The sequence below is a fragment of the Nelusetta ayraudi genome, unplaced genomic scaffold, assembly GCF_046127955.1.
Source record: "Nelusetta ayraudi isolate G7.1 ecotype Tasmania unplaced genomic scaffold, CSIRO-AGI_Nayr_v1 ptg000009l, whole genome shotgun sequence".
In the NCBI taxonomy this organism is placed as follows: Eukaryota; Metazoa; Chordata; class Actinopteri; order Tetraodontiformes; family Monacanthidae; genus Nelusetta; species Nelusetta ayraudi.
Window position 1 is genome coordinate 574,048 of NW_027466059.1, and position 14,306 is coordinate 588,353.

At 47.4% G+C, this 14,306-nt stretch overlaps 1 protein-coding gene across 6 annotated transcripts in view; it reads right to left on the minus strand.

Moving 5' to 3' along the window:
• Positions 1–5,841: 5,841 nt before the first annotated feature.
• Positions 5,842–14,306, minus strand: part of LOC142883894 (solute carrier family 66 member 2) — a 42,995-nt gene continuing 34,530 nt past the window's right edge. For 5 of the 6 annotated variants that reach the window (XM_076019210.1, XM_076019209.1, XM_076019208.1 and 2 more), the window contains one exon: positions 5,842–9,330. In XM_076019210.1, the coding sequence (XP_075875325.1) occupies positions 9,156–9,330 (175 nt within the window). In that variant the 3' untranslated portion in view covers positions 5,842–9,155. Of the gene's footprint in view, positions 9,331–10,448; positions 10,574–14,306 lie in introns of those variants that run through there. The other variant, XM_076019214.1, reaches the window with a different exon arrangement.

Consider the following 14,306-nt stretch of genomic DNA (forward strand, 5'->3'; position numbering starts at 1 on the left):
GGGTATAAGAGGTGATGTGAACAAAGGATCGTTGGAGTTGCTCACATCTGGCCCAGAGACATCCCCAAGCTTTCTAGGTGCCTGTCTGACTTCTTTGCAAATAAACCAGTTTTTATACAACTAAGTCTGTGTCAGTGAAGACTCCTTCAACATCTACAACACGCGAAGCCACCAGAAGAATTCACCACACTGGGAAGTGAGAAAATGCTCAAATGAAAAGGACAGAAAGTTTATTAACAGCTTCACTTCACTTCACTTCTCAGGAGAAGATGCCAAGACGCGGCACCCTGCTGAGACGGCCGTGTCTTCAAAGCCGGAGCCGACTTTGAGCCTCTACATCTACTTTTCCCAGGGTTCACAGCGCGTCACGGGGCGCAGCGTCGGTGCCTCGTGGTGACGGACAGCACGGAAACACCCACGCGTGCGCGCCAAAGCGGCCGACACGGGTTCACGGCGAGCTCCGAGTGCACGGCGAGGCTCGCAGTCTCGCAAAACTGGCACAACTTCACAGATAGAAAAAAAAAAAATGAAGCCCCGTCACTGCCTCAGCATCCAAAATAAACCTGCGCCAGCAGAGGAGGGTGTTAAAATGGAAAAAAAAAAAAGAGAGAGAGAGAGAGAGAGAGAGAGAGAGAGAGAGAGAGAGAGAGCGACTCGGCCATCTGTGGACTTCAGATGGGAAAAAAAAACCCATAAAAAATAATGTGGTTGGAGAAAAGTGGAAGCACGAAGTGAAGGCATCCCGGAGCAGAGAATGTTCCCGTCGCTTTAGTCACCCGCGCTTGTGTCCATTTCGTACCTTCATTTACAGATCGTCGCAGCTGTTGTGCGTTTTTTTTTTTTTTTTTTCCTGCCGTGATGGATGAGTCGCGATGGCCTGCTGCCGTCCCCGCCGCCGCCAGATGAGACCATCCATCAAAGGAGTTCGGGGGTCCGGGTCCTGCCGGGTCGCTCCCTCTTGGACTTCACGCTGCGTGGAGCTGCGCCGAGCCTCGGCGGCGCCATCTGCCTCCCTCCGCCGTGAGCACCGCTTCAACAGGAAGATAAACATTAATGCCCCATCAACAGTAAATCAACTTTTGAATTAAAGTTCAGCTCATGGTTGGAATATCACATTGGAGCCGATTGAAACAACACGTTACTGCTTCCTTCCGTCGTTAAACCTCCCAGCTGAGGTGCCACAGCCCTGGCCGGAGGATGCAGTTGACTGAGGGGTGGTGTTATCAGTGTCACATGGCACACAATGCGAGCTCATGTTGATGTGATTTCATCATTTTAATCGTCGCACGTTGAGGCTGTACGTGCAATAGCGGCAAGGCGTGACAATTTGCAATGTCTCAGATTAGGTTGGTTTAAGAATCTCTTATTGACTAAATAATATTACATATCCAAATGTTAGATATCTGGGAAAAGAATGTCCAGAGACAATCATCCGGACAGTTTAACACATGCGAAAGAACATAAGTTCAACATGCAGAAACATTGAAGTTTAGCTGGAAATACTTTTAATAACCACATCCGGGTTCTAAGTCAGTAATCCACCAAGAGTCTATAAAAATGTAACCGCTTTGCTAAAATGCAGGTTTTAGTCTCCGACAGACACTGATTCGATGGATTTCATCGCCTTAAATTTAGTCAGTCAGTCAGTCAGGGCGATTAAAGGACGGCTGAATCGCCATAGATCCAACACAATGAACTGGAAAAAAAAGCATGGAAAAGTTCAAGGACAGCGAACAAAGGAAGCCTCAGAACGAGTCCATACAGCCCAGGCGGTCATTTCATCCACTGCTAACGGTGGGGGAAAAAAATGCGTATCACTGCAAAAAAAAAAAAAAAAAAGGGAATCAATTTAATCAAACGACAACGTGAAGTGTAGACGACTCAGGCAGTCCATGCGATGCGGACACTTAAAGCACCTCGGCGGCTCGTCTTTGAGTGGAGATTATCACACCGAGGTGTGCGGCATAATTCTCCCCATAATTTCACTGCATTCGTTTGAGGAGCTAATACCCTCGCTACATTAAGCAGGAGTGCGGTCCCGATACGGTCCCCATACATTATGGATGCACGGGAGCTGTGGGCCTGTGATATTAAGTCGCGGAAACACTGTGGCTTCACATATGGTGTATGTGTATAGGGTTTTTTTTTTTTTTTTTTTAGAAAGAGGTGATTGGCTGAACCATTCAACTGTGGCATTTGAAGCAAATCAAACATTTCTTCCAGCCATATAGCCACATAGCCACATAGCTTCAGTGTCCTGGTGACACTTGACACACACTGGATGTGCTTGTCTGCCCTGTGGTGGGGCTCCCTGGCGCTTCACAAAACTCTTGCCAAGGCCAGGCTGTGTTGGCAAGCAAAAACACGTTTCCCACTGAGTTTAGCCCTCAGTGCTGCGCTTTGTTCTTCCTCAAATGTGGAAAACGGCCGTTCAAGACTGTGAGAAAAACTGCCATCACTGCTGCAACATTAACTTAAAAACTTTTGGTTGTTTTTTCTTCCAAGTGGTTTGTTGTTGTTGTTTTTGGCTCCTCAGCACTAGGACCAACTGAATAAGATTAATGGCGGTGCTCGCCAAGGTTACCATCAGCTGGATCGTACGCAGTTCAAATCCATTTGACCAACCGACAGTGTTGTCAATGGGTTTTGATTCCAAATTGATTTTTATTTTGAAAGGCACCAATCGAAAGCCTTCAGAACTCTACCGGTGCTTTGGCAGCAGCTCTGATAAACCACAGAAGAAGGCTGGGAAGGAGACGACAAACACTGTGAAGAAGAGCTAGGTGGGGTTAGCGCTGGTGCTGTAGTTTCAGTCTTTCAATCTGGACTTCCACATTAAAAGAATGGCGCCAAAGCCTTTTCTTCGGTATCACTTTGGCAAGTGTTCTGTTCATCACAATGTCACATCGCAGAAACCCAGTTGCCGGCGGCACATTGCTAATTTAGCTCACTAAAAAGTCTGACGGGTCCACTTGAATGTGAGGGACAGATGGCTCTCCAATCACCTCCCAAGTGTTGCCTCTCCTTCCCAAATTCCAACCTTTTTTTTTTTAAGGGTGTTCTGCAAGATGGATACATGCGGGAAAGCATGTGTCAGCTTATCTTGGGCAGTTTGTTCTGTGAGAGGTCAGTCTTCCCAGCGATCCAGCTGCACAGGCAAAGAAAGTCATCTAAAATAAAGCTTTTATATAAATATATATAAATTCTAGGAGGTCTCTCAGTGTGTTTTGGACTGCGTTTCCCCTGGTTGTCGTCCTTCTCTCGCTCTCTCTGTTCCGGGCACTCTGTGACCTGAAAAAGAAAACCCCCTCATCCATCTAAAGAGTTTGATCCCGTCCCGCTGTGCCCTGCCTGCCATTACATGCCTGGGAGGGCTGAGTGTCCTGGACTGCGAGACCGAGAGAGTGCACCGAGCTCCCGGCCATCTGGCTACGCTACATTTCCCAAAAGCATACAGTTGGAGTTGCACTTTGTCCTTCCTTCAGGGCCTTTTTGTAGCCGCCGCCGCTGCCTCTATTCATTACGGTCAAACCTCTCTGCGACACTTTCATCTGCTGCTTTTTCAGATAATTACTTTTCATCGTGGACTCCGGGTGGGACGACTAATTATCCAAAATAAATGAAGAAAAGAAAACTCTGCTGATCTCCATAACAGCATGTTCAGCCCTCAGTTTACATCCGTCTGGTTTTAGCTTCATGGTAAACCTGGTGCCTGGTCGGACCTTATACAGTGTTGCTATGGGGGGGGGGAGACAAGGGAACCGTGGAAGCACATTATTGTGAGAGAGCACCTGTACCATCTACCACACGTACTTTGATCTCTCTCTTCCTCCTCCCTGTTCTCCTCGTTTCCTCCTTCGTTAGCTGTGACTCTGCCTTCGTTAAGAGGGGGGGGGGGGGGGGGGGGGATGGATGGCTGTGTGACTGTCTGACTGGGTGACTGACATCTCTGCTGTCCACAGCTAAGACCTAATCAATCTGTGTAAATTTACATCAATCTGTTGCCGAGATTTTTTGGCGGAGCCTTAGGGCTAATGTTTTGCATTCCATTTAATAGCCGCGAGTGTGACCACGGGCCAAGTTACAACTCTGAATAAGGCTGACAGGGCCGATAGGACTGGCGAAATTGTGAGACTAAAAGAACACGACGTGATGTAACATAACTGACATTCTTTTTTTTTTACCCAACTACGTCCCAGAGTTTGAAATTAAAAAAAAAGAAAGCTAAACGTTCAACTGGACATGAATAAAACAACATTTGCTGATGTAAGCAACCAAGAAGCTAAATCAATCAGAGCATGTGTAAATTACAAGGACACATTTTTTTTAATGCGCGCAACCATTTAAAGTGCTGACACCGTTTGAAAAACGGAACTGGAGCCTGAACCTTTTCAGCTTCTTGAGGAAGGTTTCCCACTTCCTGTGCGCTGCGTCCGCTACCTGTGTGGCGACTCGAGGGGCTTCAAGCGAGGAGCCTCCCGGTGGCGAGGCGCACGCATCACCGTCTTGTCTTGACGACGCGGCGCCATAAATAAATGGAGCAGGGCCGCCGCAAGACATCGAGTGCAGGTGGACTATTTTTCGCCCGACTCATCTATCATTAAAACCAAGCCGCCGCGCGGATGGACGTGCCGGATGGCCCGGCTGATGGATGGCCGTGACGGAGCGACGGGAAGCGAGACGGCTGTCGGACGGACGGACGGACGGACACATTGAACAAGAATAATCACCTACCTTTAATATTTCACGGGGGCGGGGGGAGGGGCGAACTAGACAACAACACCTGGTCAAGACGCAGGTGCTGCAGGCCACCGTCAGCAGCGCACACGGCCGTCACTCGCGCCGTCACGCTGTCAATTATTGATGCTTGTGGTCGGAGGGCGAGCGCGGCAAAGACGCCAACAGGTGCGGCACTAAACCACCCCCCCACCCCCCCCCCCCACACACACACACACCTCATATATAAAGCATGCACCGCCTACCATTATCGACTATATGCATTCAATATTTTAAAGGCCCGCAATGCGCCTCGCCCCCTGCCGAGCGCCATGGGGTCACACGGCGCTCAGGCTCGTGTTATTAGCTAATTTACAAGGAGCTGTGATCTCTCTCCGTGGATGTATGCACAGAAAATAGAGCCGCAGTCAAAGCTGTGAATTCGCTTTGTTCCGTCCCAGCGCCGCATGTCCTGCATCAGCATTACATCAAAGCCCCCCCCCACCCTCCCCGCGTGTAAAACTTCATTTGCAGCCCCGTTTCCTGCTGCAAATTAGCCGTGAGCCGGCAAAGTTCGCAGGCTGCGTTGGTGCCGGCAGTCCGGCATCAGCCGGAGGGGATTTAAACCGTCAAGTCCGGCGCGTTAATTAACCCCGCTCATCAATTAAGCCCCCGGTGCGTGCAGCAGCAGGCACAGGCCGTGGTCCTGATTGATTTGGAGCACAGGTCACAGTCCTTTAGAAAAAAGAAAAAGAGAGAGAGAGAGAGAGGGGGAAATTCACGGTTTTCCCCCCAGAACGGTTCTCACACACGCAACACATCACAGCTTCTTATCACGGCTGCAGCGGGGAGGGCTGGAAATAATGGATTTATATATAAGGGGCGTGCGGAATCGTATTTTCATCCCTGCAGGATGCGGTTTGTCCCGCCGGAAGCCGGATCAAGCGCACCATCCGCGGCTTTCGCTGTCGGTTTGTGTAAAATAATAGAGCGGCAGGTCACACCGCAGGCGCAGCGGGATTAGCGTGGATTTTCCCCCGACCGTCTGCGGCAGAACTTTTTCCTTCCCGGCGTGCGCACGCATCGATTCCACACACGCACACGGGACAAAGAAGGCGATCCGCGTGCTTTGAAACTGGTTTGTATTTTGGGGAAAGAATAGGAAAAACACATTGTACAATCAAACTATAGGTGAGGAGAGACCGCGAGCACCAAGGTGAGAAAGTGGGATTGTAAACATACAGGTTGTTTGTTCAGTGTCTTTGGAAAATTTCACATCCACAGAGCTTCTGTACACATAAAATAAAAAAAAATAAAATAAAAAACTAAAACCCTCGTGAACACTTTTTTTGGCAACATTTCTTTTTTTTTCTTTTCATGGAAAATAAACCTGGCATCTGGTAAAAACAGAAAACACCAAAACTCATCAGTGCAGCAGGGTTCAGGTAAAAAAATATATATTTAAGACAATGTGAACTTGGTAGAGATTATCACAACCACCCAGTGCGTGTATGAGTGTGTGTGTGTGTGTGTGTGTGTGTGTGTGTGTGTGTGTGTGTGTGTGTGCTAATCTGTCCTCTTGCCCTTGCCAAGAAAAGGCTGTGGGGGCCCAAACATTCGACTAAAACCCATGGAGGGTCCGCTGGGAGACACAACGGAAAGATAAACATCGGGAGATTACAGCAGCAAATACAACTCGCAGGTAATGCGGCGGCAAAATAAGTGTAGCTTCTTGGAGATAAGACACGTATGGCTCACAATATAGCTTTTAGATGTCAGTGCGAGATAAGTGGGGACAGAGGAATGAATGTGGAGTCACGCCAAGTGAATTGCCCAAGGAAGTTGACCCACAACCTCACAAAAATATTATTTAAAGTATAGTATATTGGTGTGTTGATGAAAGTGAAAATGGTTTTACCGCAGTTATGTGTTACACTTTGGTATAATTATGGCATAAAGAAATATTGCCACTCTTATTAAATTCCCTTCAGGCCGCGGACCTAATAAAGCTAAAATTTGATCATTTTTTTTCATTTTGAGACACGCACACATTTGATTTCTCTGATGAAGATAAAAGAGGTGATTCCACGCCCAAAAATTAGCTCGTCGTAATTTGAAATGCTAGGAAACAGGAGGCTTGTTCGACACGCTAATGACTTCCGAATTAAAAAAAAAGAAATGAAATTGCATGCTGTCGTGTGCCGTATACCATAGATTGGCTATAAATTCGCTGATGATGATGGATGCACTCTGTATACAACACTGTGTGGAATAAGCAAAACAAACAGGTGCAGGCACATACTTAGCCAAAACCAATGCCGCTATAACACTTCTGAGTAAATTATGATACAATGGGATCAACACAGTTTATCGTAGCAAAGTACGAATAAATATTGCAAGTGAGACGACGTCCTTCTTGACATTTTTGAGTGTTTTGCCTCGTTGTTTTTCCCTCCAGATTACAATTGAAAGCACCACTTGCGGTCATCGGACCACTAGTCCTGCACTTAATTTTTCTCTCTGGATTTTGAATGCAGATTCTTTAATAAAGTAAGTGATGTCGTCATGCCCCGTTCCATTAATATTAATAGGAGTCCGATGCATTCAGATAATGGAAACCAAATTAAAATGTCAAAAAGAAAAAAAAAAAAAAATCATTTTAATATTAATGCGTCTGCATTCAAAACCCTGGAGATTCTACGCTATCTCCACAGATGTTATCTTATGGCTGATGCACGCGGGCAGCCGAGTGGGCTGGGGAGGGGGACGGTCTGCATGCAGCCAGTTCAACCTACAACAGTGTGTAATTTCAACAAGCTGTTTCATGAGCAGAAACTAAAGGCAGATCGGTGGAACAGATGGACGCAAACCGGTTGCCAAGATGAAAAGGTGACTGAAATACTAAACAAGCAGGTGTTGCGGCTTTATTACCTAATGAAATCACACTTAGGGAAAAGAAGGGGACATTGCGCTGATTACTAATCAGCTCCCGCTACCAGGTGCTGCCTGCGGTGGTTGTGCATTTTGAAGGCCGGGCGGGTGGGGGGTGGGGGCGGGGGGCTGTGACTGAGTGTCTGTTCGACGCCTCTTTATGTCGTCACGTAAACTGTCCTCGGTTTGCAAACGGAGCGTCCCGGAGTTTCCAAAAGTCACCTGCCGGTAGCGTCCCTGGAGCCATTTGGCGTCATTGCCAGCTGCTCTGAACAAACACCAGTTGTGTGTAAGGTCGAGTCGGTAGCGAGGCAGGTTGCATGAAGGAACTCAGTGCAGCGCTTTTAACTCATCGTCTCCTGCTCGTGTTTAATGCAGTGTTTTGGGGAAAATGCTAATCAGTTGAGATATGTTTGAAAAAAAAAAAAGAAAAAAAAAAGACAACACAGTTCAGTAACGAGAGGTGCCTCTGGCCCACAGCCAATCAGCAGAATGTCCTGCTTGTATCACTCATGCGTGCACAGTCGAGTACTGTGTATTCGTATTAATGGATTGGAAAAAATAGGGATTGATTTGAAGCAGGGGATGGAGATGGAAAACTTTTCAATGACGACTCCATTCATTTGGCTTGTGATGGAGATATTAGGGGAAGAACACTGTGACTGACCAATTTTAGCACCACAGAAGGACTACTTTTTGCTTTTTATGTTATATTCATCCATGATCCATGTGCTTCAAACGCACACATTTTTTTCAAGGTCAGTTTCACCACCTGATATTTTAATTTTCGAGCTTCACAAAGGCTTCTTTGGTTAAGATAGTTGAGTAAAAATATTAAATGTCTGCTATATGCAGTGTGATATGCAGTGAATATAAAACATTCAGTTGGACTTTCACATGATTTTAGCGTTGCAACTTTTCACTGTCTTTTAGACACAATTATCGTAACTCTCATCCTTCTTGCGGGTTGGACCACAATGCGGATCCATGTAACGCAGCCTGATGTCCATCACAGTTTCCAGAACTGGCTGCAACGTTTGACGCTCAGTGCAGAATATTACAACGAGCATCCATTGAAGCTGTGGAGGCAATAAAAAAAAATATATATATATATAAAAAATAAAATAATGCACACACCTACACACACACAAAAGCAACAACAGTCCGCTGCGGTGAAGTGGGGAACTTAGCAGCCTGCAGGTGAATTCCAGTGTGAAGCAGAAATCTGCTGTCTTTGAGCTGCCAGCACAATTCAAAGTCCATTGCACTCAAAAGCTCCAGCAAAGGTTCAATAAAAGCACATACATACGATTGAGAGCAGGAGCTAGCAGCACATGCTCAGAAATTTAAAGGCAGCGCTGACTTGGTATCCGTTGTTCGTCCAAGGCTGCGTTGGATTGTGTAACTGGCTCTTGGTGGGTTTTTTGTTATCACGGCGACTCCAGTCAGAACTCTTTCTGATGTTCCTCAAAAGTTCCTGACGCGAGGGACTGATGTGGCGTCGGTGCTCAGCACAGTTTGGGCCTGGTGTCCTGGCTGTAGAGGAGGACCTGCAGCAGGATGGCCACGTCGATCAGGATCTGCACCGAACCGCAAACCCAGAACTGAGCGGGGCTCTGGTTCATCACGAAGTAGGAGGTCTTGAAGACGTCGCCGGCCGTCCACAGCAGCACCATCTTCACGCTGCAGAGACAGAGACACACACATGAAGAGAGGGAGTTGGAATAAACCAAAACAGGCAGCTGCTGCTTCTGCTTTTACTGGCACGCGGCCAAGGCGACATTTCAAGGGATTAGATTTTACCCTGCTGGTTTGTTTGGTTCTTGGATTTCCATAAAGTGGATTTCTACAAAACTCCAAAATGCTTTTCGCTTCGCGCCTGGTTTGATGAGATTCCAAGTCGACTTCCCATTTATTCAGATATTCCACCAGCTGGAATATGATGCAAGTCGGAGTAGGTCTACGTTTATAGTACATTGCAAATCAAAACAACAAGCTGTGTTTAAATTTTAGAGCCGCAGCACAGTGTAATTAAGTTACTACTGATTTAATGTGGGACTTAACCTGAACCTGAACCTGAACTAAATTAGAGGAGAGCTGCAGAGCAACAGTTCAGGCAGGTTCTCACCTGAGGGGCGTTCCAGGTGAAAGCGTTTTTGTCGATGGCTTTGGATTTTGATGCAAATATATATGTTAGTGGTGGGACTTGACTAAAAAAATTAATCGAGTTAATTATGGCCTTTGATATGGTGTGGTATATTATATATATATACATATATACATATATATATATATATATATATATACATAGACATGATTTAACACTGCACACACAAGCCGGATGCCACCACAGCACATCACCTTCACGCACGAAATACTATCTTTCCTCTCTGGGGATTTTCCCCCAATGACTGATTTATTTATTTTTCTGCGCCACCTGCATTTTTGAGGCCGTCTCAACTCATTAAACATCATGTTTCTTTATCACCCTTCACAGTCTCCGGCCGCCTGCGTTTCCTCCTGCTGTTCGCTGCTCTCGACTCGTTCGAGTCCCATGGGTAATATGAAGTAACATAATATATGGAGAGTTTCTTCAGTGTATTTGGGGATGCCTGAGCCCGGGGAACGGTGCGATGCCAACAGCCATCAATATGAGACTCAGTTGGGGCCAGGGGAGATAGTGAAAGTGAGCTCGCCAGCAGGAGAAAACACTCATCTGCCGTGAGAGGGGAAACCGCTGCGTGGACGACGTGCAGAAGGGTCCGTGCACGCTCCTGGAGGAAGCCCGAGGACAGCGGGGACCAGATGTCCTGCACCATCCTTGAGCTCTCCTTGCAGGGGCCGCTTGCCAAGTCCTGCGCTGCACCTCCCCTGGGCTTCCCTTCAGGCCGAGAGCCACCGGAACATTTTTTCAGCAACAGAAATCCTGGCCACCATGGAAATGAGCGCATCATTACTCAAAAAAAATTACCTTGAATGTCCTCAACGCAGACAGAGCGGTGGAAGGGAAGCGAAGTGTGATGCATGAGCCGGAGTGACGAGTGGCAAAGGCAGTTTTTTTTTTTTTTCTTGCAGCGGGCAGGTCCAGCATCTGGACAAATCCAACCGGACGCTGACCTGACATTTAGCTTCACCTGTCCATCCGGAACGGCCTGGCGATGCATCTGACATGCTGTTGTTTATGCTATTACAACAACATTGGGCTGTTTCTTACTATATATTTCACTTCTGCAGTTGGAGCATTCAGGCCATGATTCTGTCACCCAAAGTGCTCCTCGAGATGACTGTTTAAAACAGCTCTGCTAGATTCCTCGCTCGGTAAAACGCAGTCTGCACAAGGTCAGTCGAGGAGAAGCAAAAGGCAAACACTGCTAACAGCAGGAGGAGCCTTTCGAGTGTTGAGCGTCTCCCTGTTTGGCCTTTGGTAAGCAGGCAGGAAAGTAGTGCTTTCTTTTTGTTGAAAACTTTCCCTTAATAAATCACTTGATAGCCTCTCTGCTCCAACTACATAGGTGGTTTTGTTTAACTGTGTTGTTTTTACGACTTATGCTGCAGCTTTTCATCCTTGTCCATTGTACCTCTCAGTGAGCTTGGCTCAGAGGAACGCACAAGAATTCCAATGTACCTGTGCCAATGGGGAAAGATCATTTCTTTATACTATTCTAAATAAGGAGTTTGCATGTTCCCCCCGTGTCTGCGTGGGTTCTCTCCGGGTTCTCCGGCTTCCTCCCACACTCCAAAAACATGCATGTGAGGTCAATTGAACCGTAGGTGTGCATGTGAGTGTGAATGGTTGTCTGTTTCTATGTGGCCCTGCGATGAACTGGCCACTTGTCCAGGGTGTCACCCTGCCTTCGCCCTAAGACAGCTGGGATAGGCTCCAGCAGACCCCCGTGACCCTGAATAGGAATAAGCGGGTAAAGAAGATGAATGAATGAATGTATTCTAAATAATGTTTTATGCAGGATTTGTTATGCGATTAACAATCCAGCTTCCGGCTTTCCCCCTCTCCACCTGGATCACCAGCAGACTTAAAATGAGTTATCTTAGAATTTGGGGAGAAAATGTTCTCCTCACATCTGCAGTTCTGACAAATAGAAAAGGTTACTTTTTTAAATATATAATAATTTGTTTTGCTACCCGCAGTGTTGAAACATTAAGTGGAGAACGCCTCATGGTGCAACCAAAGTGCTTCACAAAGAGGGAGCAGAAAAATATGAACTTGCCATGGGTGAACTTCTCTCTCTAAGCCAAATATTCCCACGGGAACGAGCTCACATCTTCATCCATACATCAACACAGGAGGTTCTCCTGTATTTTTGAACAAAGTTTAATCTCCGATCTCTTGTTCCCTCCCTCTTTCCTTTGACTGAGTGACTTTCCGCTATTTCTCTTTGTTGCCTCCCTCAACCGTCGCCCATTCCGCTTCATGAAAAGGAATACAGCCGGTGACTTCAGTGAGCCAGATCTGTGAACCGCGAATCTAAAGATAAAGTTCAATGGGCGCCTCCTCAATTCAGCTCACAGCGACATGAAATCATATCAGGAATAAATGTATTTGATGAGCGTTTAATTAAAAAAAAAAAAGTCCTTCCTATGAATCGCACCTTTTCAACAGTGTGTCTGTGCCACCAACGCTTCCATTTTTAATAATCCATGCGAAATGAAAACCCCTGGGGTTACCCTGGCAGCCCCTCGTTCCGCTGGTGTGACGGGAGCCAAATTTAAAATTAGAAACGGGCGATTCTAAATTCCCCTCTAGCTCTTAATGCGCACATCTGTTCTTTACACTGTGTGAGGTGGGCGACTCGCCCGCTCGCCGTGAGCCCAGTATCAGATGTGATATGTGATGATGGGATGGCGCTGGGTGGGTCAATTTATATGTTTACATACAAGATGCACATTGAGTCTAATGATTCATTTCAGTGTATATATCCCACTACCCTCCTCTGTCATGTTCAGGTGTTGGTGAGTGCCAAAGTCTTTTTTTTTTCCCTTATTGACATATTTTACCAGCTCAGTTAGTAGAGCAGGCCGCGAATTGGTGATCGAAAGGTTGGCGGTTCAAATCCCGGCTCCAACTGTCCACATGTTTGAAGTGTCCTTGGGCAAGACACTGAACCCTAAATTGCTCCCAATGGGGCTGGCGGCGCCTTGTATGGCAGCAGCCACCCATTGGTGTATGAGTGTGTGAGTGAATTGGTCATTGAGAGGCCATTGTACAGCGCTTTGGGGGACCGTGAAGGTGCTGGAAAGTGCTATATAAGTGCAGTCCATTTACCATTTATTATGTTATTTGCCAGTTATAACAGTACACGTAACTATTACCAGTTAGAACAGGCTTTGTATGGGAGATCTTAGTATGTTCAAATTCAAATTGAGCCAAAGTACAAATATCAGCAAATATTATTCTCTGTGATGAAACAAATGGACATTTATTGCAGTGCGTCACTCAATTCACCCTCTGACTGCCCGACACTCTCTCTGCACTGAACCCGATTTCCCGTCCGACTCCTCCCACGACATTTCCCTGTTCTGCTCCTCTCCTCCAAACTCTCTGCTTCCCCCTTTTGGGCTAATTTCTCCGCTCATCAAATGACCAACATCATTAAAGACGATGAGTCACCAACAATTCAGTTAGGCAGGCCCGGTTACGCTTACAAACATAGTCTGTGCAGCAGCACCGAGGCCAAAAAAAAAACAGTTTGCGGTCATTTATAGCTTGAAGGAACACACACACACACACACACACACACACGCGCGCGCTCGAGCACGCCCAGGAAACTGTGTTTGTCACGCTGACCCCGTGCAGCTCCATCTGGCCATGGTACCATTAATTGTGAGGACGTGTCGCTCGGCTGACAAGTGATAAAAGACACACGAGACACAGGAGCGAACTTGGTCTTGGATTGAGGCGTCCGGGCGGAGGGGGGAGTTATTACAGTATCGACCGGTGTGCGCGTGCACGCTCGCCTGTCAGGCGGCGTGAGTGGAAGCACGCTTCGGCGTGCGCCGTGAAGCACCAGACACGCACATGCACTGGAGCTGAGTCAGTCCGAGTCTCAAATCGATTGCCGCTGACCTGACGCCTTCATCCGAGGCGAGGGACGTCAATTGAGAGAAGAACGAGTGAAGGATTGAGAGAGGAATGAATGAAGGACTGAGAGATGACCCCCGGCGACGGGTTTGAAAAGGAAGCGAGTCGAGCCCCCCCCCTGAGACGGACGAGTGGGGTTGGAGGTGAGTGGGAAAATGATGGGAGAGCTGAGGACAGAGGGGAGGATAGATCAGGAGAGGAGTGGGGAGGGAAGCCACTGTGACGGTGAGCTTTGGGGGAGGTGACAGGAGGTGGAGGGTGGTGGGGGGTATGCAAGGTGGGAGGCCAGCCGGTAATTGTGTGCCGCGTATTGACCGCCGAGCGCTGTCAGGACGGCTATTAGCGTTTCTAAATGGCTGGAGAAGGAGCGGCGGAGTGGAGCGACAGGAAGGCCGGCTGAGTGACATTTAGAAAGGAGGACGGGGGGGTGGAGGGAGAGGAGGAGGGAGAGGAAAGGGGGGGGGTTTAACGAAAAGGACCGGCAGCAGTGTGCCGCCGATTTCACGTCCCAAATAACTCGCAACAAAGTTGCCGGAAATATGCTGAAATGCCACTTTGTTTA